The following is a 27,116-nucleotide window of genomic DNA, read 5'->3' on the forward strand; positions in this document are numbered from 1 at the left end:
AGGAGGGTGTCCTGGAGCCCTGTGGGTTTGCAAGAAGATCAGTTGATGGGGAGCTAGGATGGAGCCCGAGAAGCAGAGAGGTGAGAGCAGAGTACTGTCCCGGCCAGCTGAGGGGACTCACCACCGTCCAGGGCTGCTGGGAGAGCTGCAACGCTGATCACAAATCCATGGGAGATATCTCGACATCTGGCAAAGCAGGAAGGAGAGGAGATCAGAGCCCTACAGAGAGAGACAGCCCCATACATAGAAAGCTCCCCAGGGTGGGAGCAGAGCTGTCCTGCCTGCCTTTTGCTTCAGGATAACTCGTAGAGAGACCCTTTTGGGTTGTGGAGCTAAAGGGCTTGATGAGGGCTTAGGCGGATGTCACAGCACCACCAGGCTTGCTGAGGTTGAATAAGTCTGAGTAGGGCATTTCTCCAAATGGCTGGGAACTGGCGGGGTCTCCTGATGGATGGAGGCGAGAGAGCTGGCTCCAAATCCCAGCACTGCCAATGGGGAGCTATGAGACCTGGGGCAAGTGACTTAACTTCTCTGAGGCTCAATTTCCACCTCTGTAGAATGGGATTTGCAACATTTAACCTCTTAGAGCTGTTGTGATGGATGCTGCTGCAAACATCTATGAGGGGAGGGCCTGGGGAAGCATTCCTTACACACATGCCCGTTACTGTTACTGTCCCTGTGCTGAGCTACATCTGGAGAGGAAGAACCCCCTCCACCTGGTGAGTCTCCCCACAGAGGAGACACCCACAGGCCACCTACCCTTCCAATCCCTGTATCTCCCAGGCCATCCTCTGGCGTCCAACCACCCTGAGCCTTTAGTGGACCTTAAGAATGTCATGCATTTCTCACAGGGTGGAAGGAACACTGAGCCAGCCTCCCGCATTCCAAGGTCCTAAAGTGTTCTTCTGTTTGCACCTGTTGCATCTGCAATGATCTCAAGGCTGGGTGACTTTGGAAGGGAGGAGCCTGGAAGTTTTCTCCTTGCTCCTGCCTCCTTTGCTCCTTGCCTGCCCCCTTCCCCTGTCCACACTGCCCACTGAGAGAAGCCAGGGTCTAACTCGTGAGCAGATCTCACCTCTGCTCCTTCCCCTCAATGCGGGGACAGGAGTGAGCGCAGGATGCCCAACACCTCTGTCGCCTGCTGACTCCTGAGCTGCCTTCTGGATCCCCACACCCACTCCTGGAAAACCTGGAAGATGAGGAGAGTAGCCCCCCACCTCCGCTACAAGTGCGACTGTACTTTTTCCACTGCTGGCTGATGGATGGTGAGCTCCCTTGCCAACAGAGTGCCAGAAAGGAAGGGAACTCATATTTGCTGACTTCAATGATCACAAGTGCTAGGTGCTTCGAGTCCACTGGATAACTTAACTCAATGGGCCCTGAGGTGGGCATGATGATGTCAATTTTTCAGGTGAAAGACTCAAGGCTTAGAGAGACAGCAAGAAAGCTGGGACTCCAGGACTCCTGTTCCAAAGCTCCTGGCACTTCTAATCCCAGGCTGTGGGCCTCTCCCACCTGTGATTGCCCCCTGCAGAGTGCAGGACCCTGCTGCTCTGGCCCAAACACAGTTGTCCTGGCCAGCCCAGCCCTTCCCTGGGTAGGGAGGATCTTGATCCCAAGCTAAGGTGTTTGTTACCTGTGTTCCAGGAAAGCCAGAGGTCTTCTTAAGGTGGTTGAATCACTCTATGCCACGCAGAGTCTCCAGAAGACCAGTTCCTCACTGGGAGCTTTCTGATAAGGAGCCTTACATTTAGCACAGTGGACAATTGGCCAAGGGTGCAAAGTTAGGGAGAACGAGTCAGGCAGGCCCTCTGATATGCACTTTCATCTTCGTGATTGAATGTTATCCTCCCAAGTCCCTTGGAGGTAGAAATAACCATCCCTGTCTGTTTTAATTGAAGCAGTGGGGCTCAGAGACATGAATACTCAGTAAGAAAGAGGCAGGGCAGGGGCTTAAGTCCAAGAGCCAGACTCCCAGTGCAGGGCCCTGTGGTGGGTCACACTCCTAAGCCTTTGTCCAGTGAACTCTTCCATCCTGGAAGGACTGTCCCCTTCCCCTCTAAATTCTTCCCTTTTTTGATTCTTTTCCGGGGGCACATATTTATTACATGTTTAATTTTTAGAAAAATAATTCAAACAGGTCACATGAAATTAAAAAAGTAGAGATGAGGGCATCGCAGCCTTGGCCTCCCAAAGTGTTGGGATTACAGGCGTGAGCCATAGCGCCCGGCCAAAATGCAATTCTTGACTGCCTTGCCTCTGTGTAAAAGGGGAGAGAAAGGAAGACAACATTTGCATTTGCTAGACGTTGGGCACAGTGGCTTACGCCTGTAATCCCAGCACTTTGGGAGGCCTAGGTGGGTGGTCACCAGATGCCAGGAGTTCAAGACCAGCCTGGCAAACAAGGCAAAACCTATCTCTACTAAAAATACAAAAATTAGGCCAGGTCTGGTGGCAGGTGCCTGTAATCCCAGCTACTTGGAGACTGAGGCAGGAGAGTAGCTTGAACCCAGGAGACAGAGGTTACAGTGGCCGAGATTGTGCCATTGCACTCTAGCCTGGGCAACAAGAGCAAAACTCCATCTCAAAAAAACAAAAACAAAAACAAAAAAAAAATTAGGCCAGGTGCGGTGACTCATGCCTGTAATCCCAGTGTTTTGGGAGGCCAAGATGGGTAGATCACCTGAGGTCAGGAGTTCAAGACCAGCCTGGCCAACATGGTGAAACCCCATCTCTAAAATTAGCTGGGCATAGTGGCTCATGCCTATAATCCCAGCTACTCGGGAGGCTGAGGCAGGAGAATCACTTGAACCCAGGAGGTGGAGATTACAGTGAGCCGAGATGGCACAATTGCACTCCAGGCTCTGTGACAGAGTGAGACCCCATCTGAAAAAACAAAAATTTGGGCCCAGTGCCATGGCTCACGCCTCTGATCCCAGCATTTTGGGAGCCTCAGTGGGGCGGATCACCTGAGGTCAGGAATTGGACAGCCTGGCCAACATAGTGAAACACCGTCTCTAGTAAAAATACAAAAATTAGCTGGGTGTGGTGGCGGGCGTCTGTAATCCCACCTACTCCAGAGGCTGAGGCAGGAAATCACCTGAGCCCAGGAGACAGGTTGCAGTGAGCCAAGATCAGGCCACTGCACTTCAGCCTGGGTGACAGAGCGAGACTCCGTCTCGAAACAAACAAACAAACAAACAAAAAACATTTCCTAGGCACCTGTACTGTCCTGGGGCCCAGAGGGCCTTTCCTAAAGCCTAACATCAAGCCCCTAGAGGCAGTGAGGCACGACTCCACTTCCCCTGAGTCTGGTTGCAAATTAACTCACCAAGCTATTTTTTCTCAAGAATTTCATGGAGAGCTTTTGAAAGTCACACCCTTTGAGACCCAAGTATGGAATAAGAACCCGCACCCCGACCCCTGCCCTGCGCAGTGAGGATTCCCGCGTGCAGCCGAAGCCCCAGCAAGACACTTCCAAACCAGCGCTAGCAGGGGAGATGAACTTTCCACGTTGCTGATGGAAAAGCCACCCCCAGCTCTTCCCGCCAACCCAGGTCTCTGGTGCAGGACAGAGGAGCGTCACAGCTGGGCCACTGGCCCGGCCCCCAGCCCAACCGAGTGTGGGGACACCTCCGGTGGAGAATGAAGAACCAAAGCACCTCAAAGCTTGGCGTGTCTGCCCGAGCTGGAGCAGCAGCCAGAGGGACGCCTCTCTCCCTGGGCTCAGCAAAAGCTCCCAGACGTCATCTCTTCCAAGTTCCACCGCACAGCCAGCTCTTTCTCTTCACTGGGAGGTTCCGCAGGGGCTGACTTGCTCCTTAAGGTCCCAAGACTATTAAGGGACACCCAGTGAGGCCGGGAAAGGGGCTCTAAGAGGCATGGACGAAGAGTCGGGGGTGACCAAGCCACTGGAAGCTCCTGGAGACTGGAGGCAGAGCGAATCTGGGAACAGGGCAGGAGTCCCAGAATGGGATGTTGAGGATGGGGGTGTCCTGGGGCTACCACAGGGAAGGACCCGGCGCAGAGCTCCCTCCGGAGCCCGGCACTGCGGCCCGCGCCCTCTACTCCCCGCGCGCCGGCCGGCAACCCTCGGCGCTGCCCCTCAATCTTCAGGGCTGCCTGGTGAGGCGCTTTCAGACGTGGCTGCGGTCCCAGGGTGGCCGGCGGGAGCCAGGGAAATGGGAGAAGGAAGGAAGGAGCAGGTTTTGACCCCAGCTCCCTCTCCCCACCCCCGACCGAGGGGCCATGACTCGGGGAGGGGCGCTGGCCGAGGGCAGGGCAGGAGGGCCCAGGTGGGCTGGGGCTCTAAGAGGCGCACCTTTTAGCCGGGGATGTCAAAGGACGCTGGCAGAGTCACTTCTCATCTAACTGACCACAAATGAACGTTGTAACCCTTCCCCACACCCCCAATCGCCAGAGAACCTGGGAGCTCCTGGGAGGACAAAGGCCCTAGTGAAGGAAGTCGAATCTTAATCTTGGCCCTCCTCACTCTTGGGGGCATCCTTGCAGCCAAGGGACTTGGAATCCAAACCCTTCCCAAGGCCCCAACCTCAGCCCTAAGCCAAGACCCAGGCACCTTGATGACACAGGAATCCGTGCTGCCTCCCGGTGCAGTGTCCCAGCTGGGAGGAGTTGAAAGACCAGGTGGCCTTAGGAGCTGTGCCCTCCCTGCCCTAGCCTCCGCCCAGAGGCGCAGGCTTGATAACATGTTCCAATGAATACAGGATATGTTTCAGTAAATAAAAGCTCCCCACCCACCCCTTACAAATAACAGGTCAGCCTGGCCTGGTGGCATACGACTGTAATCCCGGCACTTTGGGAGGCAAAGCAGGCAGATCACTTAAGGTCAGGAGTTCAAGACCAGCCTGGTCAACGTGGCAAAACCCCATCTCTACTGAAAATACAAAATTTAGCCGTGCATGGTAGCACATGCCTGTAATCCCAGCTACTAGGTAGGCTGAGACAGGAGAATAGCTTGAACCCCGGAGGTGGAGGCTGCAGTGAGCGGAGATGGGGCCATTGCACTCCAGACTGGGTGACAAAGTGAGACTCCATCTCAAAAACAAAGAAACAAACGGGCAGAGTCCAGTAATCTGAAAAGGATAGAGCATTGGGAGGTCCTTTAACCCATGGTGGTATCTGAAACGAGAAGTCCCTGCTGCTGGGAGTAGAAATTAGCAGTCTTTCCTGGCTGTGGTTTGGCAATGAATTAAGATCCTTAACAATGGTCATAAGTTTTTTGAATGTATCTTAAGGAAATAAACCAGCAACAAGGATTTCTACACAAGGTTTATAAAAGTGTTGTTTATGATACTAAAAAGGTTACATACAACAAAAAAGATTAGAAAGAAGTGTGCCAGAATGCCAACCATAATAACTTCTGTGATCAAACTGCTGTGATCCCAGCACTTTGGGAGGCCAAAGCGGACGGATCACTTGAGGTCAGGAGTTCGAGACCAGCCTGACCACCAGGGTGAAGCCCTGTCTCTACTAAAAACACAAAAATTAGCCAGGCATGGTGGTGGGCACCTGTAATCCCAGCTACTCGGGAGGGTAAGGCAGGAGAATCACTTGAACCTGGGAGGTAGAGGCTGCAATGAGCTGAGATCATGCTGCTGCACTCCAGCCTGGGTAACAGAGTGAGACTGTCTCAAAAAAAAAAAAAAAAAAAAAAAAGAAAAAGAAAAAGAAAAGAAAAACCACCTACTGGGTACTATGCTTATTACGTGGGTGATGAAATAATCTGTACACCAAACCCCCAGGTTGTACAATTTAGCTATATACGAAACCCATACATATACCCCATGAGTCTACAATAAAAGTTGGAAGGAAAAAAAAAAAGAAAGAAATAATTGCTTTATTAGCCTTACATGATGGAATATTAGGGGGGTCTCATCTGACTTAAGCCGAAACTGTACTAATCATTTGGCAAAATCAGGAGTCTTTCTGCCTCCAAATATTCAGTAATAACATCAAACCCTAACTTAGCTATGGGTCGGAGCTGAGCTAATAAAATCCTCTATATTTCTTCTTTCTTTCTTTTTTTTTTTTTTTTGAGACGGAGTCTAGCTCTGTTGCCAGGCTTGAGTGCAGTGGCGCAATCTCGGCTCACTGCAACCTCCGCCTCCAGGGTTCAAGCGATTCTCCTGCCTCAGCCTACTAAATAGTTGGGATGACAGGCACGTGTCGCCACACCCAGCCAATTTTTGTATTTTTAGTGGAGATGGGGTTTCACCATGTTGGCCAGGATGGTCTCGATCTCCTGACCTTGTGATTCACCCACCTCGGCCTCCCAAAGTGCTGGGATTACAGGCGTGAGCCACTGCTCCCGGCCTCTTGCTTTTTATTTACCTCTTGCAGCTATGCTGTGATTCAGAGTCAGAAACTATCAACATCGGGTCTGTAAATAACTTCATATTCACCAGACACAGTCATAATTATCCAACACGTAGATTTCACATGGCATGTGAATCCCACTGAAAACTCATCTACCTGGGGAAGAACTAGGGGACTTTCACCAAAGACCTCATGGAAGTTCCAAGGTCTTTAGGCAGAGCCTTGTAAAGCATGGCTGCAGATGAGTAATAAAGACAGGTGTGTGCAACCTCTGCCCTCCCTATTCTTTGCCATTCCAAACCCTTTCCCTCGAAAAAGGTACATGTGATCTTCCATTTTGACTTTATTTATTTATTTATTTATTTAAACAGATAGGGTCTCACTCTGTCACCCAGGCTACAGTACAGTGGTGCAATCATAGCACACTGCAGCCTCAAGCTCCTGGGCTCAAGTGATCCTCCCACCTTGGCCTCCCAAAGTGTTGAGATTAAAGGAATGAACCACCATGCTCGGCCTCATTTTGAACATTTTAATTAGAAAGTTACAAAACATCATGGGTTCTTTATACAAGATTTGCATTAGAATAATTTAATAAAATGCAAACCAATGTTTATACGTATCTTGTCATCTTTCCATATCTCATTGCCTTATGGGAATTTAAACAAGAAACTATTTTTCGTTTAGATCTTAAGAAAAAAATTTAGGCATATAAAAAGCCTGAATATTAAAAAAAGACAAGGGGGTCAATGTTAGGGAATTCCTCTGCTTGAATACTTCAAAATAGCTTTGTTTCCAAAACTGTTTTAGTAAGCCTAAAGGAGCACTGAAAACGACAACTGATCTCCAAAGTAAACTGAGGCACACACTGAGGGGTGTGTTTCTGGGTGGGCATGAAGCATGGATCACCGGGGCCATGTCCTTCCAGTGGCAATGACCTGCTTGGGATCAGGAAGCAGCTCCATGTGTTCTTGGAGGAGACTGCACGCATCCTCAGGAGGTGAATGGGCTGAACAAGCCATCTTCCGTGTGCAGAGGCCCCTTCCAGCCATCTCTGCTCCTGCAGACACTTGCCTAGCCACGAGGGTAATCCACTGGACTGCTTGGTATTCTGCTAGTGGCCAGGCTGGACTGACCTGCCCAGGCCAGCATCCTCTTTACACTCTTACTGCTTCTTGTGTCCTTCCCAAAGCTGCCCGCCCCACTCTGATGGGCACCCTGTTCCTTAGTCAAGGGAAACGCCAGCCGCTGGGCTTCCCGCTAGCCTTCCAAATAAACTTGTGGTTGTCAGGCAGCGGGAGCCAATCCCAATACCAACCCCTGTCGCCCCTGTCCTTTGCAGGAAGGGGGAGGGCTGTCAAGGAGGAGGAGGGCCAAGTGCCCAGGCTGTTGGGTGAGGGCCAGAAAGAACCTGTTGTGACAATGCTTTCTTCCCCCAGTGCTGCTGAGGGGGCTGAGAATGAAACAGCCCCTCTGACTTCAGCCTGCCATCCAGGGGCACAGATAGAGGGAAAAATAGGGCAAAGAGCCAGCCACAGTCGGGCAGGGATCCAGGGCTGCTCAGCTGAGCTGATGACAGATGACTGACTGTTGGGCTGGGGCAGGTGGACGGTCCAAGTGTCCTTCAGCGGCCCTCCCTGATTGCCTGTGCTAATGCGGCCCTTGCCCTTGGGCCCTGCCCCTCCAGGTCTCCAGTTAAAGGCCTCAGCTCTGGAAATCAAAGCTGTGAATGGGAAATGGAGAAGCCCAGGGGTGCAAAGTGCTAGTGATTGGCATGTTTGTCACAAGAGAGCCCTGAAAAGAGTAAGAGTGGCTCACAACAGAAGGAAGAAATGCACAGTGTGTTCTTCAGTTCAATAGAGGAAAAGTCTCTGCTTGACCAGAGATGGGACTCTTTCCAAGATGTCTGAACTGACTGCAATTTTCTCCTGAAATTCAACGCTAAGGCAAAGAAGGAAAACCCAAAAAGCTAATTATAGCCTCCAGGAACTCTCAGACCTTTCCACAAACCAGTCCCTGACAATTCTGCAGGAGCTCTGAAGATATGGAACTTGTGTAGAGCAAAACTGGAAAGAACCGTTGTCTCTGAGGGAAAAGCACACAAGTCCGCAGGTGTCCGCTGGGCTCTTTCAAAAGGTCCTAAGATGTTCCCAGAAGATGACAATGAGGCAGCCACGGTCCTGCTGAGTCTTCAGAAACGGCCTTTCTAGGATAAATGCTCCTTACACAAGTCTCCCCGGGGCGTCACTGTCACAGGGATGGTGGTCACCACCTGATTCTGAAACACGAAGATCTTGATTCTTTCAAACACCCAAAGGAAGATAAGCAGGATGCTGACATACTGCACCCAGGCGAACTTTACCATCTCCCAGAATCCTGGCTGATAAGTATGGACAGTTAAGGAGTGAAGGGCCACATGGTGTTAAGTATGAAGAGAAAATCCAAGATGGAATTGGCTGTGGCAGAGGTATCTAGAAAGGAGGCAGGACCTCTGTCATGTACACACCCAGATGGAAGCTGACCTGAACTTGGCCAAATGGTAAAACCAGCCACATTTGATTTGAGCTATTTATATACCAAGCCTGATGACCAACCTCCTAAACAGACAACTATGCCAAACTAGATTGATCATGGACTAGAGACATGCTGAGCTGTTAACCAGCCATCCACCCATCTTCTAAAATCTTCCAGTTGTGTAAACTTAGAACACCCTTAGCTCCTGCCTAATTGCACCTGTATGGAACACAATTTAGCTGGTTCCTAGGTTTGTGTCTCTGGAATTGTAATTCCTAAGACCCCAGTTAAAATGCCTTCTCTTTTGTTTGCTTCTCTGCAGTGTTGGTGTTGGTTTCATTTTCTATTAGTCGACCTAAGTCAAAATTGAACCAAAGTTTAGGTCAGACAGGGACTGGCAAGAATGTTTCACATAACCTTAGCATAAAAGGGATATCATATGATTATTAAGACATAAATATGGATGATTCTTACCTAGAAGAATTGCTTGGAAACAAATAGGACCAAGACATGAATTATTTGTTCCTGTATGAATAGCAGACATACAGTCATTTTTTGAGTCATGTAGCCTAAGATGTCAAAGACGCAGCCATTTTTATGAGGCTATAACCCTGTCATGATTTCCAAGAGAAAACCTCCCACGTCTGTTACTACTTGAGACAACTAAGGAATCATTCCTTTTTGAAAACTGAGCTACCATTGATTTTTTAAAAATTGTTGTTTGCTTTAAGAGGCAGGGTCTCACTCTGTCACCAAGGCTGGAGTACAGTGGCACAATCATCGCTCACTGCAACCTTGAATTCCTGGACTCAAGCAATCCTCCTGCCTCGGCATCCCAAGTGACTGGGACTACACATGTATGCCACCATGCCTGGCTAATTTTTTTTTTTTTTTGGTAGAGACAGGGTCTCACTATCTTGGCCAGGCTGGTTGTGAACTCCTGGGTTCAAATGATCCTCCCACCTTGGCCTCCCAAAGTGCTGAAATTATAGGCAGGAGCCACCACATCCAGCCTTAACATGGACTCTTTAACAGAAAGGATATGAAATGACTTCCACAGGGTATCGGATGATAGCATTAATCACAAATGGAGCATCTGCGGCCCTGCCTACCAGCCAGATGGGGTTGGGATCATTCAGGACGGTGGTAACTGCAATGCAATCATTAACCATTAACCACGATGGCTGTTTGACTCTGGCAGTTGAAGGCTATAAAGATTATTTGATACCTGGAAATTATCCTGTGCTTCAGAACTGAAAGAAATCATTCAGAAGGAAAGAGAAATTGCATGTGCAAAGCTGATCACACATTATTTGTTAAAATAATAGTCAAAATACTTTTGTTAAAATACATAAAAAACTTGGAAAGAATTTCTTCTACATGTGCTGAATGGCTAACTGAAGGAATACTATACTGCCACTAAAAGTAGTATCACAGCTTTGTAGCTGTGTGGGGAAGTATTTATATTCCAAGTTTAAATAAATAAAAATAACTTGGATCCCAATGTGTTTCTACACTACAATGGCTGTATAAAAAGATCTGCAGAAGGGTAAAGAATGAAAGGAATGAAAAAATAGTTGATTTGTAGGGCAATGTTTTCTAGTTTTGTTTCAAAATTCCCTCTATTATTGCAATAATGCCACTAGTATATGCCATAAAATCAGTAAGCAATACTGGATTTGCAGTCGTCCCCCTTGTGAGACGTCTGTGTATAGTCTCCATGATGTCTGGTTGCCAAGTAACACTGTAGATGCTTTTAGAGAAAACCTCAGCCACCGACCAGACAAACGTGCCGAGTCCACACATGCCATGGCCTAGAGCTCTGTAAGGAATGAGCACACTGTGCCTTCTGGCAGGAAGCAGGGGCACTCCTGTTCTCCTGCTGGACTGCTAATGTGGGGAGAGTCACCCACGTTCTCTGTTTTTCTCTGAAAAGCATGAACAGCAATTTGTCTTTGGCATCTGTTATAGGTGTGGTATGGGGAACAACTCAATTAGGCTTATATTTTTTAAAGGAGAAACCCACCAAGCCAGTGGTGGGATAATGATGGCATTTAACCATCACTAACCTGCTGGACCACGGGATGCTGGAGGGGTGGGGGCGGTCCCAGGTCTGAAGATCAGGACGAAAAGGACAAATCCTGGACAGCATATTTGCTCCCATCGTTGAGCATTCACGGGTTTTGACATTTTCATCACAAGGGTTCCAGTTCTGCTTGTCTCTGTTGCCCCCACTAACCTTGAAAGTCCTGAGCAGTGGCTGAATGGGTTCTACCTGTGACTCACCGTTCCTCTCCTGGTAGGCAGCAACAATATGGGTGAGGTCGTAGTCATAGGCAAAGGGGCTGGTCCCGTTGATCACGGATATCTGGGACACGGGAGGAGGATGTGGTGTGAGCACCTGGGAGACTCCTCCCCTTTTCCTTCTACCCTTCTGCCCACCCAGGCTGGTCCCACAGAGCACCCTCTTGTTCTTGGTGGCCTACTGCAGTATCAATAATCTTCTCTTCAAAGATGAATAAACTCTCTTGCAACAATTTAAGCCCATTTACTCTCAGTCTTTCTTTCTGTGGATGGAAATAAGGGGTCAGTGTCCATGTTTTATAGGTTTTAAAGCTATTTTTAAAATACCCCTCCTTATCTCAGTGGGAGAAAGAATTCCTTAAATTATTTTAATAGACCGTATTTTCGCCAGGTGTGGTGGCTCATGCCTACAATCCCAGTGACTTGGGAGGCTGAGGCAGGAGGACCACTTGAGGCCACGAGTTCAAGGCCGTAGTCAATGATGATCATGCCACTCACTACACTCCAGTTTAGGAAACAGAGAAAGACTTCATCTCTCAAAAAAAATAAAAAAATTAAAAAAATAAAAAGCCAGGCATGGAAGCTCACGCCTCTAATCCCAACACTTTGGGAAGCCCAGGCAGATGGATCACTTGAGACCAGGAGTTCGAGACCAGTCTGGCCAACATGGTGAAACCCCATCTCTACTACAAAGAAAACAAAAATTAGCCAGGCGTGGTGGCATATGGCTGTAATCCCAGCTATTCAGGAGGCTGAAATCAGAGGATCTCTTAAGCCTGGGAGACGGAGGTTGCAGTGAGCCGAGATCATGCCACTCCACTGTAGCCTGGGTGACAGACCAAGACTCTGTCTCAAAAATAAAAATAAAATACAAATAAAAACCCCTACACAAAGACAAAAAAAAGAAACCATACTTCCAACTCCTTTGTCATTTTCTTGGTCTTCTCTGGGTGCTAAGTTCTTTATCACTTTTAAATATAGAGATATAGATAAAATGCAAACCATAAGCATATAATCCCTTAAAGGAGGAAATAATTGCTTGCTGTTAATGTAATCTGATATATAGACATTCAGACAAAAAGTGCCATATTCATTTCATATGTTGCAGCTTCCTATTCTTTACAACTTATATTGATTATAGTCAGAGCAACAGTAAAACCCACTATATATCTACAAGTCTGGGTGTATGGCTGTAATAACTGGTAACATCCCTTTTTCATTTTCTAAAGTACCTCAGCTCAACTTCTATGGTCCCCATTGTGATAAAATAAAGTGAGGAATGAGTGATTAGATGCATGAGTTCTGCACACAGACAGGCTCTGTTATCTTTCAAGATTTGAGCCTTTGGGAAAATTAATGACTGTAAGCCCCAGTTACGTCTTCTGCAAAATGAGTTCATTATTTAAACAGGTATCTCTGTGAGCTTACCATCTGCCAGGCAGTGTGCTAGGCACGGATGTGATAATATTTGAGATGCCACTGCTGTCAAGGCTGAGGGAGACAACAAATAAACACACAAACACATATCCTGAGTAGGCCAGGCGGCAGGAGGGAGAGTCTGGCTGAGGAATGGTGGAAGGAGGGGCTGCTACTGTAGAAGCAGGTCAGAGAAGGACTGGGCTTGGGGATATCTGAACAGGGACCTGAATGGCATGGTCCGATAAGCCACATGGATGCCTGGCAGAGGAAATGGCAAAAGCAAAAGCCCTGAGGTGGCAGCTGCTTCTTGAGTTTGAGGAACAGCAAAAAGGCCAGGGGGGCTGGAAGGGAGCAAGCAGGGGCAGTGATGGGACAAGTGGCTGGAATGCGGGGAAAGGACAATCTGGGCAGCTCAGAGGTTGCCGTGATGATTAAAGGAGATGATATAGGTAAACCCCTGCACTCAGGGGTGGCATATGTTATGAGTTCAGTAAACTATGGCTAGTAATATTTCTGAAATACTTTACATGAACATTTTACATCATCATTTTACAGTGTCCTTCGGAGTACATCCTGTGTGTGACCAAGCGTGTGTATGGAAGACACAATGTGTGTGTGTGCACCCACGTGGACCTAAAAGCAATAAGCAATTTAGTTCTTCGACAAACACAGATTTTGTTTCTCTTCCCTTCTAGGTGTAACTATGCGTTTACCTTCTCTGTAGTTGGAAAAAATTCATGGCAAGAATTCTACAGAGACCCTCTTTGGTGTCACCCACAAAGAAATGATATTTCTACTTTTCTTTTCTTCTTCTTCTTTTTTTTTTTTGAGACAGAGTCTTGCTCTGTTGCCCAGGCTGGAGTGCAGTGGCGAGATCTCAGCTCACTGTAACCTCCACCTCCTGGGTTCAAGCAATTCTCCTGCCTCAGGCTCCCAAGTAGCTAGGATTACAGGCACGCACCACACGCCTGGCTAATTTTTTGTATTTTTAGTAGAGACAGGGTTTCACCAGGTTGGCCAGACTGGTTTCAAACTGCAGACCTCAAGTGATCCATCCGCCCACCTCCGCCTCCCACAGTGCTGGGATTACAGGCATGAGCCACTGCGCCTGGCCTGACATTTCTACTTTTCATTCCCCTCTTTAAAGAACTTAATGAACAGTAACACAGAGAAACAAAGGAGCTGGACAATGAGAAGCGCTCTTACGTTGTATCGGGCATCTAGGCCACCACAGCTCAGCGGCTGCTTCTGCTGCAGCCTCAGGTCTCCGTTCACGTATAACTGGGATCCCGGGACAGGAAAGGAGGACTGGAGAAACGCCATGCTCTGCATCACGAGGGTCACCATCCTCTGAAATCATTAGAAGGACCAACAATACCAACCGCCATCAGATCTGAAGGGCTCTGGGTGCTAAGAGTCACCTGTCGTGGCTGAAACCTAAGAGGCCCTCACATACCTAGCGTAGCCATGCAGGAAACACTGCCTAGAACGTTCTGAGCTATTAATAGCCCATGTCAGTTAATATGACTAGTGAAAACCATTCCATTGGCCTAAGTTAAATCCCAAACTACACGGGGAAGAGGGCCTGCTAGAGTGCAGGTCTTCTAGAAATCAGAAGAAGGACTCTGGTCTACTCAAAAGACACAAGGGAGAGGACAGCCTCCCAGCGGACTGACTCACGTGTAATCGATAGGAGAAAGTCAGGATGAGCTGCACACCGAGAACGTGCTCCGTGGACTGCAGGGGAAGCTCCAGCTTAAAATGTAACATGTCCGTCTTCCCATCCTGGTTCCTGTCTTCTTCTCTAGTCTAGGAAACCCAAACAGGCCCAGCAGCCCTGGTCACTAATGAGTCTGGGAGGAATCCACATCACTTCTGTACATACACAATGACCCACTGTCTTGCTGTACACAACAGGCATTATCTCCTCCACTAAAAGAGAAAGGCAGATAGATGTAAGTGCATTAATACTGGGGAGAGACACAAAGTGCATGGTCCCTGAACTTCATATCTGGGCCTTTCAAATGTTCACTGGCCAAAATAAATGGGCAATAACAAAAAAATCTGGATAGTATTTGTGCCTTTCAGTTGTCTCATGTGATCTTGCTTATTTTGCACTGATATTTTTTTCTTTTTTATAAATATGCCTGAATTTGTATGGAAAATTTAAGTAGCATGTCAGAATAGTCTTCTATGTCTCTAGAAGTCAACTTGTTAAAATAGAAAAACACCTAATCCTAATCATAATGCATTCCTCCAACAAACTCAAACTCAACAGAAAATCACCAAGCTCTATTTTTTGTTGTTTTTTTTTGAGCCGGGGTCTAACTCTATCGCCCAGGCTGGAGTGCAGTGACGCAATCACGGCTCACTACAACCTCCGCCTCCCAGGGTCAAGGAATTGTCCTGCCTCAGCCTCCTGAGGAGCTGGGATTACAAGTGCCCACCACCATGCCCAGCTAATTTTTTTATTTTTAGTAGAGACTGGGTCTCACCATGTTGGCCAGGCTGATCTTGAACTCCTGACCTCGGGTGATCCGCCTACCTCAGGCTCCCAAAGTGCTAGGATTACAGGCGTGAGCCACCGCACCCGGCCTTACCAAACTCTGTTTATAGATTCTGAAACCACGAGTGTCTTTGCTTCAGATTCTTGATGTTGTATCTTATCTCATCATTCGTGTGAGGACCTGAAAGCCTTGTGCATCTTTTAGTAGCAATCAATGAAATGAAAAAGGAAGCTATGTCAAATCAGCAAAGCATTAAAACCATATCTATGTGATAAATTACGGGCATGAAAGGAAAGAAGACAGAGGTCTGTAGAGGAAAAAAGACAAAATACAGCTTATGAAGCATATGTAGGCAGTGAAAAAAAACTGGTATCCACTCCTACCATCCACAGTCTTGCCAAACAGTGATGCTAAAATGATGATCAGGAAAGCATGGTTACTGAAAAGTGATCACTGCTGACATGGTCCCTCTGCACAACTCTGGATCTTTTTGCTACAACTGATCCTTTCCCACTGTAGATTCCCAGAACGATTCTACTATCGTGTAGCAGCATTCCCATCTGGATCCACCATCTATGGGTTCATTTTGATTCCCACCATTACTATTACATAAGGAAGAGATTTTTTGTGTGTGTGCTTTTTCAGGCTAAGAAGGTCATTTGAAATGAAGAAATCTCAATTTTCAGAAACTTTCAATTATTTCTTTCTTTCTAGACAATAATGTTCCTTCTCTTAGGTCTTGTTTTAGAGAAACCTCCCTCCCTTTTCTCTTGGATACTTCCTCTCTGCCCTGTTTCATCAGCTTCGGGGAGGGATATCTGCTACCAGGGCTGATGATCAAGTTACTGAGGCAATGATGGACAAGTCATTATAGGTAGGATGAAAAGAGCCTGCCTTGCGGATCATGAGGTCAGAAGATCGAGACCATCCTGGCCAACATGGTGAAACCCCGTCTCTACCAAAAATACAAAAATTAGCTGGGAGTGGTGGCACGTGCCTGTAATCCCAGCTACTCAGGAGGCTGAGGCAGGAGAATCGCTTGAACCAGGAAGTTGGAGGTTGCAGTGAGCCAAGATCTTGCCACTGCACTCCAGCCTGGTGACAGAGCGAGACTCCATCTCAAAAAAATAAAATAAAAAATAAATAAAAGAGCCTGCCTTGTCTCCTGTGGATTTTCTTCAATTGGGATCTGGGTAGAAAATGTTATGTAACTCTCTGTGATGGATCCACACCTTCTAGATCTTTAGGGTTGGACAGGAAGAAAAGATCACATTTCTCAACTTGCAACAGAGGATAGTGGCCAGGAGACAACTGCCAGAAGAATCCAGACTCCAACACACTGTGGGAGGGGGAAAAGCTCATTTCCTTTGATCTTTACAATAAATGTAAAGCCCCAGGCAGGCAGAACAAGTATTTTCCCATTACACAGATGACAAAATCAAGGATGAGTGAGATTAGGGCATTTATCAGAGGTACAGCAAGTAATGGTGAAGACAGGATTTGAGATCAGGTGACTTCAAATCTGGTCCTCTTTTTAGGACCAAAATGTCTAAAATTATTTTAAAAATTCCAAATGAAGACAGCAGGTTGGACAAATCTTCCTGAAAAACAGCAGCACCAGGTATCTACGTCTGTATACTTGCCTGTGCACATCCTTCCATTACAAGTTTGGGGGGGACAGATTTGGCACAACACCATCAATAGTGTCTACTTGTTAAATTCACTCATTGATCTGTTACGTACTTTTTGGAAACACGCCAGGCACTATTTCAAATAATGAGACTATAATGGTAAACAAAATAGACAAAGTCCCCATCCTAATGGGGCATACATTCCCGATGGACAATGTAGAAAACAGTGACAAGTGCCACTGACAGAAATAAAGCAGGCTAAAATTAGAGAATAATGAAGGTAAAATTTAACAGAAATTGGCCAGGCGTGGTGGCTTATGCCTATAATCCCAGCACTTTGGGAGGCCCAGGTGGGTGGATTGCTTGGGCTCAGGAGTTCGAGAGCAGCCTGGGCAACATGGCGATACCCTGCCTCTACTAAAAATACAAAAATTGGCTAGGCATGGTGGCGCGCACCTGTAATCCCAGCTACTAGGGAGGCTGAGGCAGGAGAATCGCTTGAACCCAGAAGGTGGAGGTTGCAGTGAGCCGAGATCATGCCACTGCACTCCAGCCTGGTGACAGAGCAAGACTCTATCTCAAACAAACAACAAAAAAACCCAAAAAGAATTTAACAGAAATTTTTAAATATTCAGGATGACCCAACTTGTTGGAGTCCTGAAGGAAGTGAAGTGATGGGGTGCAGGAACATCTCAGAGAGGAGGGATCCAGGCTAATCAGGTACATGTGCTCTAGGTACCCGTGGGGTCAATGCATCTGGCAGAGTGGGTGAGAAGGAGAGCAGGGTGGAGAGAGTGGGGAGAGAAGTTTCGATGGAAAGGATGTGTCTCCCACAAATGACCTGTCACCAAGCTGGACTCTCACCCTCCTGGGGCTGGCGAAGTTTGGCTGTGCTCCTCTGTTATCACTTGGACCACTGAATAAATCAATTATTTAATTCCATTTAGTTGAAAGTAAGTTTAACATATGTGCAATAGCTAACAAAGGCAGGCATTCAAAGGCTACTACTTCTTTAACACAAATTCTAGGTCACTATCTAACCTCCAACTGGTACTTAGCCAAGAGAATTCACACATCACACCACCACCTTATATCTACAACGTATATACAGGCTTTGGAACAATTTTTATATCCATTCATTGTCCCACGTGATTCCTCTGCATATCCCAGGAGAGATGTGGGTACTCTCATGCCCTGTATACGGATAGATAAGTTGAGGGTGAGGTTATGAAACCCAGTGACAGAATTGGGACTAGGACCTTGTGGGACAAGGATCTTGGTTTGCTGACTCCTGATTCAGGGCTCTTCTATAATAGCTCATAAGAATTCTAACTGAAAAGATTTCTCATGGTTAAAGGAGGATAACCCTTTAGAGATATACATGAAATCCACACGCATGTACTGAGCAGAGTCAGAGGGAATTTTTTTTTTTTTTGAGACGAAGTCTTACTCTGTTGCCCAGGCTGGAGTGCAGTGGCACAATCGCCACTCACCGCAACCTCCACCTCCCAGGTTCAAGTGATTCTCCTGCCTCAGCTTCCTGACTAGCTGGGATTACAGGTGTGCGCCACTACACCCAGCTAATTTTTGCATTTTTAGTAGAGATGGGGTTTCACCGTGTTGGCCAGGCTATTCTCAAACTCCTGACCTTGGGTGATCTGCCCGCCTCAGCCTCCCAAAGTGCTGGGATTACAGGCATGAGCCACCGCACCTGGCCAGAGGGAATTTAACATAGGGAATAAATAGTCCCATAGGTATTAGAGGACTGAAGACGTAAAAAGGGGATATCCCAGCAACACAGAGATAGTAGCTGCAGGGAACATTTCCCACACCTAGGACTAGAGAAGAAGGGGAAGCGGGTGGGACTGATAGAACTTAGAGGTTCAGGGAAGAGGCCTCGAAGAGCTGAGCCTCAGACTTCAAGAAGGGACCGCAGCCCAGATGGGGCCAGGACCTCTGAGCTTGGAGGAAGGATGCACTAGAGGGAACCTGGAAGCCGGTAGGAGAGGCGTCTTGCTCCTTCCTGTTTGCTGGTTGTCCCTGTTTGTGTCATCCACAGTGGTTCACCCTGGCAGTGGTGACTGGTTTCATTTTTTTTTTTTTTTGCACTCCCAGAACAAGGCTCATCATGCCTCCTATTGGCAGAACCTAACAGGAAGCTGCAGGGGAAGAAGGTGCTTTCCAGCATCTCAGCAGGAACCTGGAAGCTGAGCGTAGGAGGGTGGGTTTGGAGCTGAGACAATACCTCATAACCAGCACACCACCTGACTGCAGGAATTGCCAGAAATTAAAGTGCCATTGTTTCCAGAGTATCCTGATGTGTGACTTTTTTCCCCGTCAGGAATTCCCAACATCTGACGGTTTGTTGGAATTTTGTTTAGTTTCTGTTTTGTTTGCGTACATTTCATTCATTTAAGTCGTATTCTTTTTTTTTTTTTTTGAGATGCAGTCTGGCTCTGTTGCCCAGGCTGGAGTACGGGTGGTGCAATCTCAGCTCACTGCAATCTCCGCCTCCCGGGTTCAAGCAATTCTCGTGCCTCAGCTTCCCGAACAGCTGGGATTACAGGAACCCGCCATCACACCCGGCTAATTTTTGTGTTTTTAGTAGAGACGGGGTTTCACCATGTTGGCCAGGCTGGTCTAGAACTCCCTACCTCAGGTGATCCACCCGCCTCGGCCTCCCAAAGTGCTGGGATTACAGGCGTGAGCCACTGCGCCCGGCCCATATTCTTTTATTAAAGGTTAATTTCCTAGTTTATACCAGTGTCTGTTTCACCATATACTTGTCATCACCGGGTGCTCCTTTCTTTTTAAGCTAAAAATACTCTTTGGCACCAGTTTTGGGTCTCTAGCAAAGCAGAAACTGCCACTTCATGGTTCCTTTCCACCTTTCTACCTGTATTTCTTTTTTTTTCTATTTCTTTTTTTCTTGATACAGGGTCAAAAAAGGCTAGAGTGCAGTGGCATGATCACAGCTCATTGCAGCCTTGACCTCTCAGGCTCAAGTGATCCTCCCACCTCAGCCTCCTGAGTAGCTGGGACTATAGGCATTCACCACTACCCCTGGCTAATTTTTAAATTTTTTGTAGTAGGGCCTCACTATGTTGCCTAGGCGGTCTGGAACTCCTGAGCTCAAGGGGCTAGCCTCCCAAAGTGCTGAGATTATAGGCATGAGCCACAGTGCTCAGCCTTGTATTTCAATCTAAGATACCATTACTTATAAAATGAACCATTATTTTATATACCACTGATAAAAGAAAAATATTTCCAATTAAACTATGATACTTTTCTAATCACTTACTTTTTAAAAAGTTACTAAAAGAGCTTTTAGATTTAGACATATTTACACAGATATCATGTTTATTTACTTAGAAAAATATAAGCAAAATAGGTTGGGGCAGTGGCTCACGCCTGTAATCCCAGCACTTTGGGAGGCCGAGGTGGGTGGATCACCTGAGGTCAGGAGTTCGAGACCAGCCTGACCAACATGATGAAATCCCGTCTCTACTAAAAATACAAAAATCAGCCGGCTGTGGTGGTGCCTGCCTGTAATCCCAGCTACTCATGAGGCTGAGGCAGGAGAATTGCTTGAACCCAGGAGGCGGAGGTTGCAGTGAGAAGAGATTGCGCCACTGCACTCCAGCCTGGGCAACAGAGTGAGACTTCATCTCAAAAAAAAAAAAAAGAAAAGAAAAGAAAAGAAAGAAAAATATAGGCAAAATAAATTGATTCAGGGATTCCTAAAACTTCTTTACATCCTCATCCTTTTGAGTAACACTTTAACTCAGTCAACAATATCCATACTTTTCTATGCAACTTTGTCCTTTGTGCCATCAAACATGTTGGTGATACAGCATTAAAAGAAAAACAAAAACAAAAAACAAAAATTCAGCCGGGCATGGTGGCTCATGCCTATAGTCCTAGCACTTTGGGAGGCCGAGGCAGGCAGATCACTTGAGCTCAGGAGTTCGAGACCAGCCTGGCCAACATGGTAAAACCTCGTCTATACTAAAAATACAAAAATGAGCCAGGCGTAGTGGCAGGAGCCTGTAATCCAGCTCCTTGGGAGGCTGAGGCAGGAGAATCTCTTGAACCTGGGGGGCGGAGGCTGCAGTGAGCCAAGATTGCGCCACTGAACTCCAGTCTGGGTGACAGAGTGAGACCCTGTCTCAAAACAAACAAACAAACAAACAAACAATTCATAAAAGAAACTAAAAGCCATTGGTCTGGGCCCTTAAGCAGACTTTGAAATTATGGAGAGCTTTCCTGTTTTTAAAAGCCTCTCAAACTTTCCCTTACTTGCTCTCCATTCAATTCAGGGGTTAAAAAAATGTTCTACTACTGTCTCTGGGGTTTCCTCTGAGGTTGCTGATGCCCCTTCTTTTTAATTGCATTTTTATTTTTCTAACACCTACCTCTTACACAGAAATGATGCCCCTTCTGCATGTTTTGATGCCGGCACAGGTGTAAGCAATGAGAACTATGCCATACCTGCCTCCTTGCCAACAGTTGATAACCACAGACAGGAAGACACTGATTTCAGGGATGAGAAAAAACAGGTGTCTTAGAAACACGGTACTCTCCACTCATCCTCCGGAATCCTTCTATAACCTTCAGTCCCTGTATTCTCTGGGTCCACACATGCCTTCAAGAGCTATGTCAGCCTCCTTGAGGCTTGAGGGGAAAAAGTCACTCTGCTTTTCTCTTCTCTCATTAAAAACAACAAAAACTAGACTTCCAAAGCATCAAACATGTAGGGAGCTTAGAGACGCTGTCCAGGATGAGCTGACCAAAGCAGAAGCAAGGCTGTTTGTGACTTCAGCATTTCCCCCTATTAGCCACTGCAAAGCCACCTCCCAGCACTTGGTCCAACCTTAATCAACAACCACTGTTTCCTTTGCCTTCTGGACAGTTTCCTGGATAGAGTGACGTCAGTCTGGCTCTATGTTCAAAGTTAGAAAATAAAAGTAGTTTGTTGCAATAAGGGCTAAGATTTTAAGATATAGCATAAGAAATACTGAGTTCCAGTCCAGACTCTGTTCACTTCAAAGCAGTGGCTCACACTTGTAATCACACCTGTAATCCCAGCTCTTTGAAAGGCTGAGGTGAGTGTATTACCAGAGTTGAGGAGTTCTAGACCAGCCTGGCCAACATGGTGAAACCCTGTTTCCACTAAAAAACACAAAAAAGTTAGCCCGGAGTGGTGGTGCATGCCTGCAGTCCCAGCTACTTGGAAGGCTGAGGCGAGAGGATTGCTTGAACCCAGAAGGCAGAGGTTGCAGTGAGCTGAGATTGTGCCACTGCATTCCAGCCTGGCTGACAGAGTGAAACTCTGTTGCAAAAAAGAAAAGAAAAAGAAAAAAGAAAAGCTAGGGCAAATTGTACCACTTCTCTATTTCTTTTTAATTTTTATTTTTTTGAAATGTGGGGTCTTGCTATGTTGCCCACACTGGCCTTGAACTCCTGGGCTCAAGCAATCCTCCTGCCTCAGCCTTCCAAAGTGCTAGGATTACAGGTGTGAGCTATCATTTCTGGCTGCAAATATTTTTATCTCATTTACCTGATCATTTAGAAATGTATCTCCAGGTCTTGAGATAACATTTGCATTGAAAATTCTCAGTTTCTCAGTTTTAGGCATTCTCTATTGAGTTCCCACAAGGAAAGATGATTTAGCTTCTTCTCTCCCCCAGTTCCTCCCACCATCCCCTATCACATACTCAATACCTTTCTCATTACCCCCAATAGAGTTAAAATCTCTTTTTAGTCAACATTCAGTGTTCATATAATTAAGACTATGTCAATCCTATTCACAACTCTGATAACATTTTGGTTCTCAGTTTTCCTTACTTTTCATTTCCCTGCAGTTAATAATTATTTGCTTAGTTTTCTATGTACTTATACAATTTCATCAAAGAGCTGCTATTCCAATTCCTCAAAATTTGACGTTTAAAGGCATAAGATTTAGTCAAAACCTTGTTCATTGAAATATTGTCCCTAGGCCGGGCACAGTGGCTGACACCTATGATCCCAGCAGTTTGGGAGACCAAGGCGGGTGGATCACCTGAGGTCAGGAGTTCGAGACCAGCCTGGCCAACATAGTGAAACCCCTTCTCTACTAAAAATCCAAAAATTAGCCTGTAATCCCAGCTACTCGGGAGGCTAAGGCACGAGAATTGCTTGAACTCAGGAGGCAGAGTTGCAGTGAGCAGAGATTGCAGCACTGCACTCCAGCCTGGGCAACAGAACAAGACTGTGTCTCAAAAAAAAAAAAAAAAAAAAGAAAAGAAAAAAGAAAAGGAAAAAAAAAAAAGAAAAGAAAAGAAAAAAAGAAATGTTGTCCCTAAGCAACCTAAAGTCAAAGCAAACCTAAAAAAGAATACGGCTGATTAATAAGTATTGATACATATACAAAACTGAGCCTTCAATTTCTGTCATTATATCTACCTGTAACTCTTATCATATTTTAGAATGAGCATGCACTTTTGTAACCAGAATGTAAGAACATTTATAAAGTAATAATAGGAGAAAAGTAACCTGAATCATATTAGGTTGGTGCAAAAGTAATTCCGGTTTTTTGTCGTTACTTTTAATGGCAAAAGCCGCAATGACTTTTGCATCAACCTATTACTATTTTTTTTGCAGTTATTTATATGACCAATCGGATTTTTAAAAATAATTTTATTTAGTTGCTGGGAACAAGTCTGATTTTCTTTTCTCCTCAGCTATACAAGGTTGGCTTGTAGGGCAATCATCGTAGATATGTTTGAAGAGATTCAAATTTGAAAGAAGAAAAACCAGAAGTTTCATACTTCTAAAGGAAAACGTTTTCAGAAAATGAGTGAAAAGGAGTGACTACAAAGGAAGCATTCGCTTATCTCAAAGCAAATACTAAATTACAGATTCCTCTCAGCGCTCTACTGATGAAAAAATTTAAAAATAAATAAATAAATTACAGACAGTAACATGCTTCAATTTCATCCCGACAGCTTCAGGATGGCGCAGTCTCCAATGGGACAAACCCAGGGAGGCGTGACTCGGCCACAGCGCGTTCTGGGAAGGCCGCTTAACCAATCAGCGCCTCGGTTTCCAGGGGTCAGGTCTGCATAAAAATGCTGCCCTTTCCGTTCCTATAGTGGTGTGATGCAGAAACGCCGCGACAGAATGGGGTTATCTACATTAACAGCGCGCGGCCTTCCAGGCTCCTAAATGGACTTTCACAAACACCCTCCATCAGGCCAGGCCCGCGGGTGTGACCCGGGCAGACACAGGCTGCCCCCACACTTCTGGACTCTGTGTCAGGGCGCACACGCTGACAGCGTGGCTAACTTTTTTGGGGCCGGGGACATCTGGGAGAAGCAGAATGAAACAGAAGATCGATTCCCTAGGTCCTAGGAGATGAAACGCCACCTTTGCGGGTTCGCGAGTCCTTAGGATCAAAGCTGGGGTCCCCAGGGCCGGGGCCGCTCGCCCCACATCCTCATTCCAGTCCCCATCCCCACCCCATCCCCGACTCTGCCCCAGGCCCAGGCGGGAACCACGCACCGAAACGAGCGGGACGCGCAGGCGATCCCCTTGCAGCCGGTTGAAGGCGGGGAACGTGCTCCAGGCGAGGAACCCGCCGCTTTCGGGTCCGAGCAGGGCCACGAGCAGCACCTGGTGTTGGAAGCGCACGGTCGGCTGCTCCTCGTAGCTGCTCCGCTTCAGCCAAAACCCTGAGTTAAAGAGGGCGGTAGGGAGGCGGTTAGGGAGGCCGGCCCTGGCCGAGCGCGCCTGGGGAGCCTCGTGGCATAGCGGCCGGGGCAGGCTCACCGTGGCTCCGGAAGGCCACCAGCAGCGGCGGGATGTACGTGAGCGCAGCGGCCAGCAGCAGGAACAGCGCGGCTTTGGAGCAGAGCCCCGCGCGGTAGCTGCGCTCGACCGGGTGAGAGAAGAGCTCATAGAGCGCCATGAGCACCGCTCGCAGGCACTCCGCGAGCCGGGGGACCAAGTTTGGCTTCTCCTGGTTGCCATCGCCTCGGTCTCCACGGCAACAGACGGCTCACAGAAAGGAGCCAATAGCAAGGCCGCACCGAAAGGAGCCAGTGGCGGGGGCGGGGTTAGCGGGCGTGGCGCTGCCGGGGACGGTCGGCCTAGCTTTTCGAGCTGTGTACGTTTGCGTAAAGGCTGGGCGGCGATAGAACGTTTCCGTGGACCAGAGTCGTGGCTGTTGTCTGTGTTAACATTTGTGTAAAATAAGATGCCCATAAAAGTTGACTTGAACACTGAGGAGGAAAAACTAAATATTTAAATTTCAACTGACATGGACACAAACAATGGTCAAGTCCCTAAACAGGTTGTGGGAGCCCCTTGAGGCGTTCATCCAGCGCTCTTTCGGAGAAATCTCTATTTCAGTTTGTCCCTATTCGTCAGTTATTGAAAAACAACAATGCAAAAACAAGTTGACCTTTTTGTGTTCCTTGAGCCCAGTCGCAAAGGGCCCTCGTGACTGGGCCTCATGCTAGACAACATGTTACAAAAAGATCTAGGGTACCAGACCATGCCAAAAAGCTTCATGAGATCTCTCCTCGTCTGTGCACTGACGAGTGGCCGGCTCTGGAGCCCAGGCCGTTTCTTCCCAGTCTGGAGGTGAATCCTCCATAGTCTGGTGAGTGTAAATATATATATATGTCTTTTTCCTTCTCCTCTTCCCATTGCGATTTGCTTATTATATCAATCTGCTTATTATATTAATTTGCTTATTATAATATCTGCATTGCCATTTACGTGGGATAAAGCTTGCTTACCCTTAAAGGTACTGTGTGTGTGCCTTTTCTTCTCCCCTAGCGCGTCTCCCGCACAGAACAAACACCTGCTTTTGTGTCATCTGTTAACCCCAGTGTGGTTCCTACTGAAGTCCAGTCAGTCACAAGCCTGGCCGTGGTCCTGGACCTGGTCCTGGGCTGAGATCAAAGCCAGGTGCTTTTGCCCCCAGATTTTCTGTTGCTTCCACTATGCTCCCATGCAAGACAGACACGGAAACACAAATCCCCTGGCTCTTCCACGGACAGAGTGGAATTACTACAAAGCTCTGATGCACTTCGTTAACCCTGTGTTGGGTACAGCTCAGCCGCGAGTTTTACAGGAATATATGGTCCTCCCCAAAGATCACTGGCTTATTGCTTAATTGAATGCCTACACCCCCCCCACCGCCCCCAACCAATATTTCGAACATGGTAGAAGGACTTTTTAAAAAAATCTATGGTCCACAGCCAATTTCTTCATCAAATGGCCGTGAATGGCTGGGCACGGTGGCTCACGCCTGTAATCCCAACACTTTGGGAGGCCAAGGTGGGCGGATCACCTGAGGTCAGGAGTTCAAGACCAGCCTGGCCAACATGGTGAACCCTCATCCCTACTAAAAGTACAAAAATTAGCCAGATATGGTGGCGGGTGCCTGTAATCCCAGCTACTCTGGAGGCTGAGGCAGGAGAATCACTTGAACACGGGAGGCGCAGATTACAGTGAGCGGAGATCACACATTGGACTCCAGCCTGGGTGACAGCAAGACTCCATCTCAAACAACAACAACAACAACAACAAAAAGGTCCTGAGTGGCTGAGCACAGTGGCTCATGCCTGTAGGTCCAGCTACTCGGGAGGCCTGGGCAGGAGGAAGGCTTGAGCCCAGGAGGCTGCAGTGAGCCATGAATGCACCACTGCACTCCAGGCTGGGAGACAGAAGGAGACCTTGTCTCTAAAAAAATAAATACAAAATATTTAAATATAAGTAAATTTGTTAAAGGGTCAGTAAAGTGACATTTAAGCGGAAAGACATGATAAGCTTTGTGATTTGGAAAAGTCACTCTAATGACAGCATGTCAGTAGTGTAAACCAAAATGTATCTGAGACAAGTCTCAATCAACTTAGAAATTTATTTTGCCAAGGTTAAGGACATGCCTGTGACACAGCCTCAGGAGGTCCTGATGACATACGCCCAAGGTGGACAGGGTATAACTTGAGTTTATACATTTAGGGAGACATAAGACATCAATCAATACGTGTAAGATGTACATTGGTTCAGTACTGAAAGATGAGACAAGTGGAGGTGGGGTGGGGCTTCCAGACCACAGAATTGGCAGATTCAGAGATTTTTCCAATTGGCAACTGGTTATTATCTAAAGACCTGGAATCAATAGAAAGGAATGTGTGGGTTTGTGGGCAGGGCACAGTGGCTCATGCCTGTAATCCCAACACTTTGGGAGGCCAAGGCAGGCAGATCACTTGAGGTCAGGAGTTCAAGACCAGCCTGGCCAACATGGTGAAACCCTGTCTCTACCAAAAATATGTATTAAAAAAAAACACATTAGCTGCATCTGGCGGTGTCCACCTGTAATCCCAGCTACTTGGGAGGCTGAGGCAGGAGAATT

At 47.1% G+C, this 27,116-nt stretch overlaps 2 protein-coding genes across 3 annotated transcripts in view; both read right to left on the reverse strand.

Moving 5' to 3' along the window:
* The window catches only part of CHST5 (carbohydrate sulfotransferase 5), a 65,883-nt gene extending 59,172 nt beyond the window's left edge, over positions 1-6,711 (reverse strand). Inside the window, exons 1-3 of the mRNA XM_063597775.1 lie at positions 3,663-6,711; positions 1,637-1,743; positions 122-186 (exon numbers count right to left, since the gene is read on the reverse strand). Of these exons, the coding sequence (XP_063453845.1) occupies positions 122-186 (65 nt within the window). The 5' untranslated portion in view covers positions 1,637-1,743; positions 3,663-6,711. The remainder of the gene's footprint in view (positions 1-121; positions 187-1,636; positions 1,744-3,662) is intronic.
* Positions 6,712-6,854: 143 nt separating this feature from the next.
* On the reverse strand, positions 6,855-25,480 carry TMEM231 (transmembrane protein 231). 2 transcript variants are annotated; one of them, XM_008954913.6, is made up of 7 exons: positions 24,521-24,798; positions 24,254-24,423; positions 14,254-14,382; positions 13,780-13,923; positions 11,137-11,218; positions 9,895-10,000; positions 6,855-8,723 (listed from the first exon to the last, which is right to left on the reverse strand). In XM_008954913.6, the coding sequence occupies exons 1-7, from the start codon at positions 24,657-24,659 to the stop codon at positions 8,543-8,545; spliced, it is 951 nt and encodes a 316-aa protein (XP_008953161.1). In that variant the 5' UTR covers positions 24,660-24,798; the 3' UTR covers positions 6,855-8,542. The 2 variants fall into 2 exon arrangements, with proteins under 2 accessions (XP_008953161.1, XP_057155952.1); XM_057299969.2 differs by having other exon boundaries at positions 24,254-25,480.
* Positions 25,481-27,116: the final 1,636 nt, after the last annotated feature.

Source organism: Pan paniscus, chromosome 18, assembly GCF_029289425.2.
Source record: "Pan paniscus chromosome 18, NHGRI_mPanPan1-v2.0_pri, whole genome shotgun sequence".
Taxonomy (NCBI): domain Eukaryota; kingdom Metazoa; phylum Chordata; class Mammalia; order Primates; family Hominidae; genus Pan; species Pan paniscus.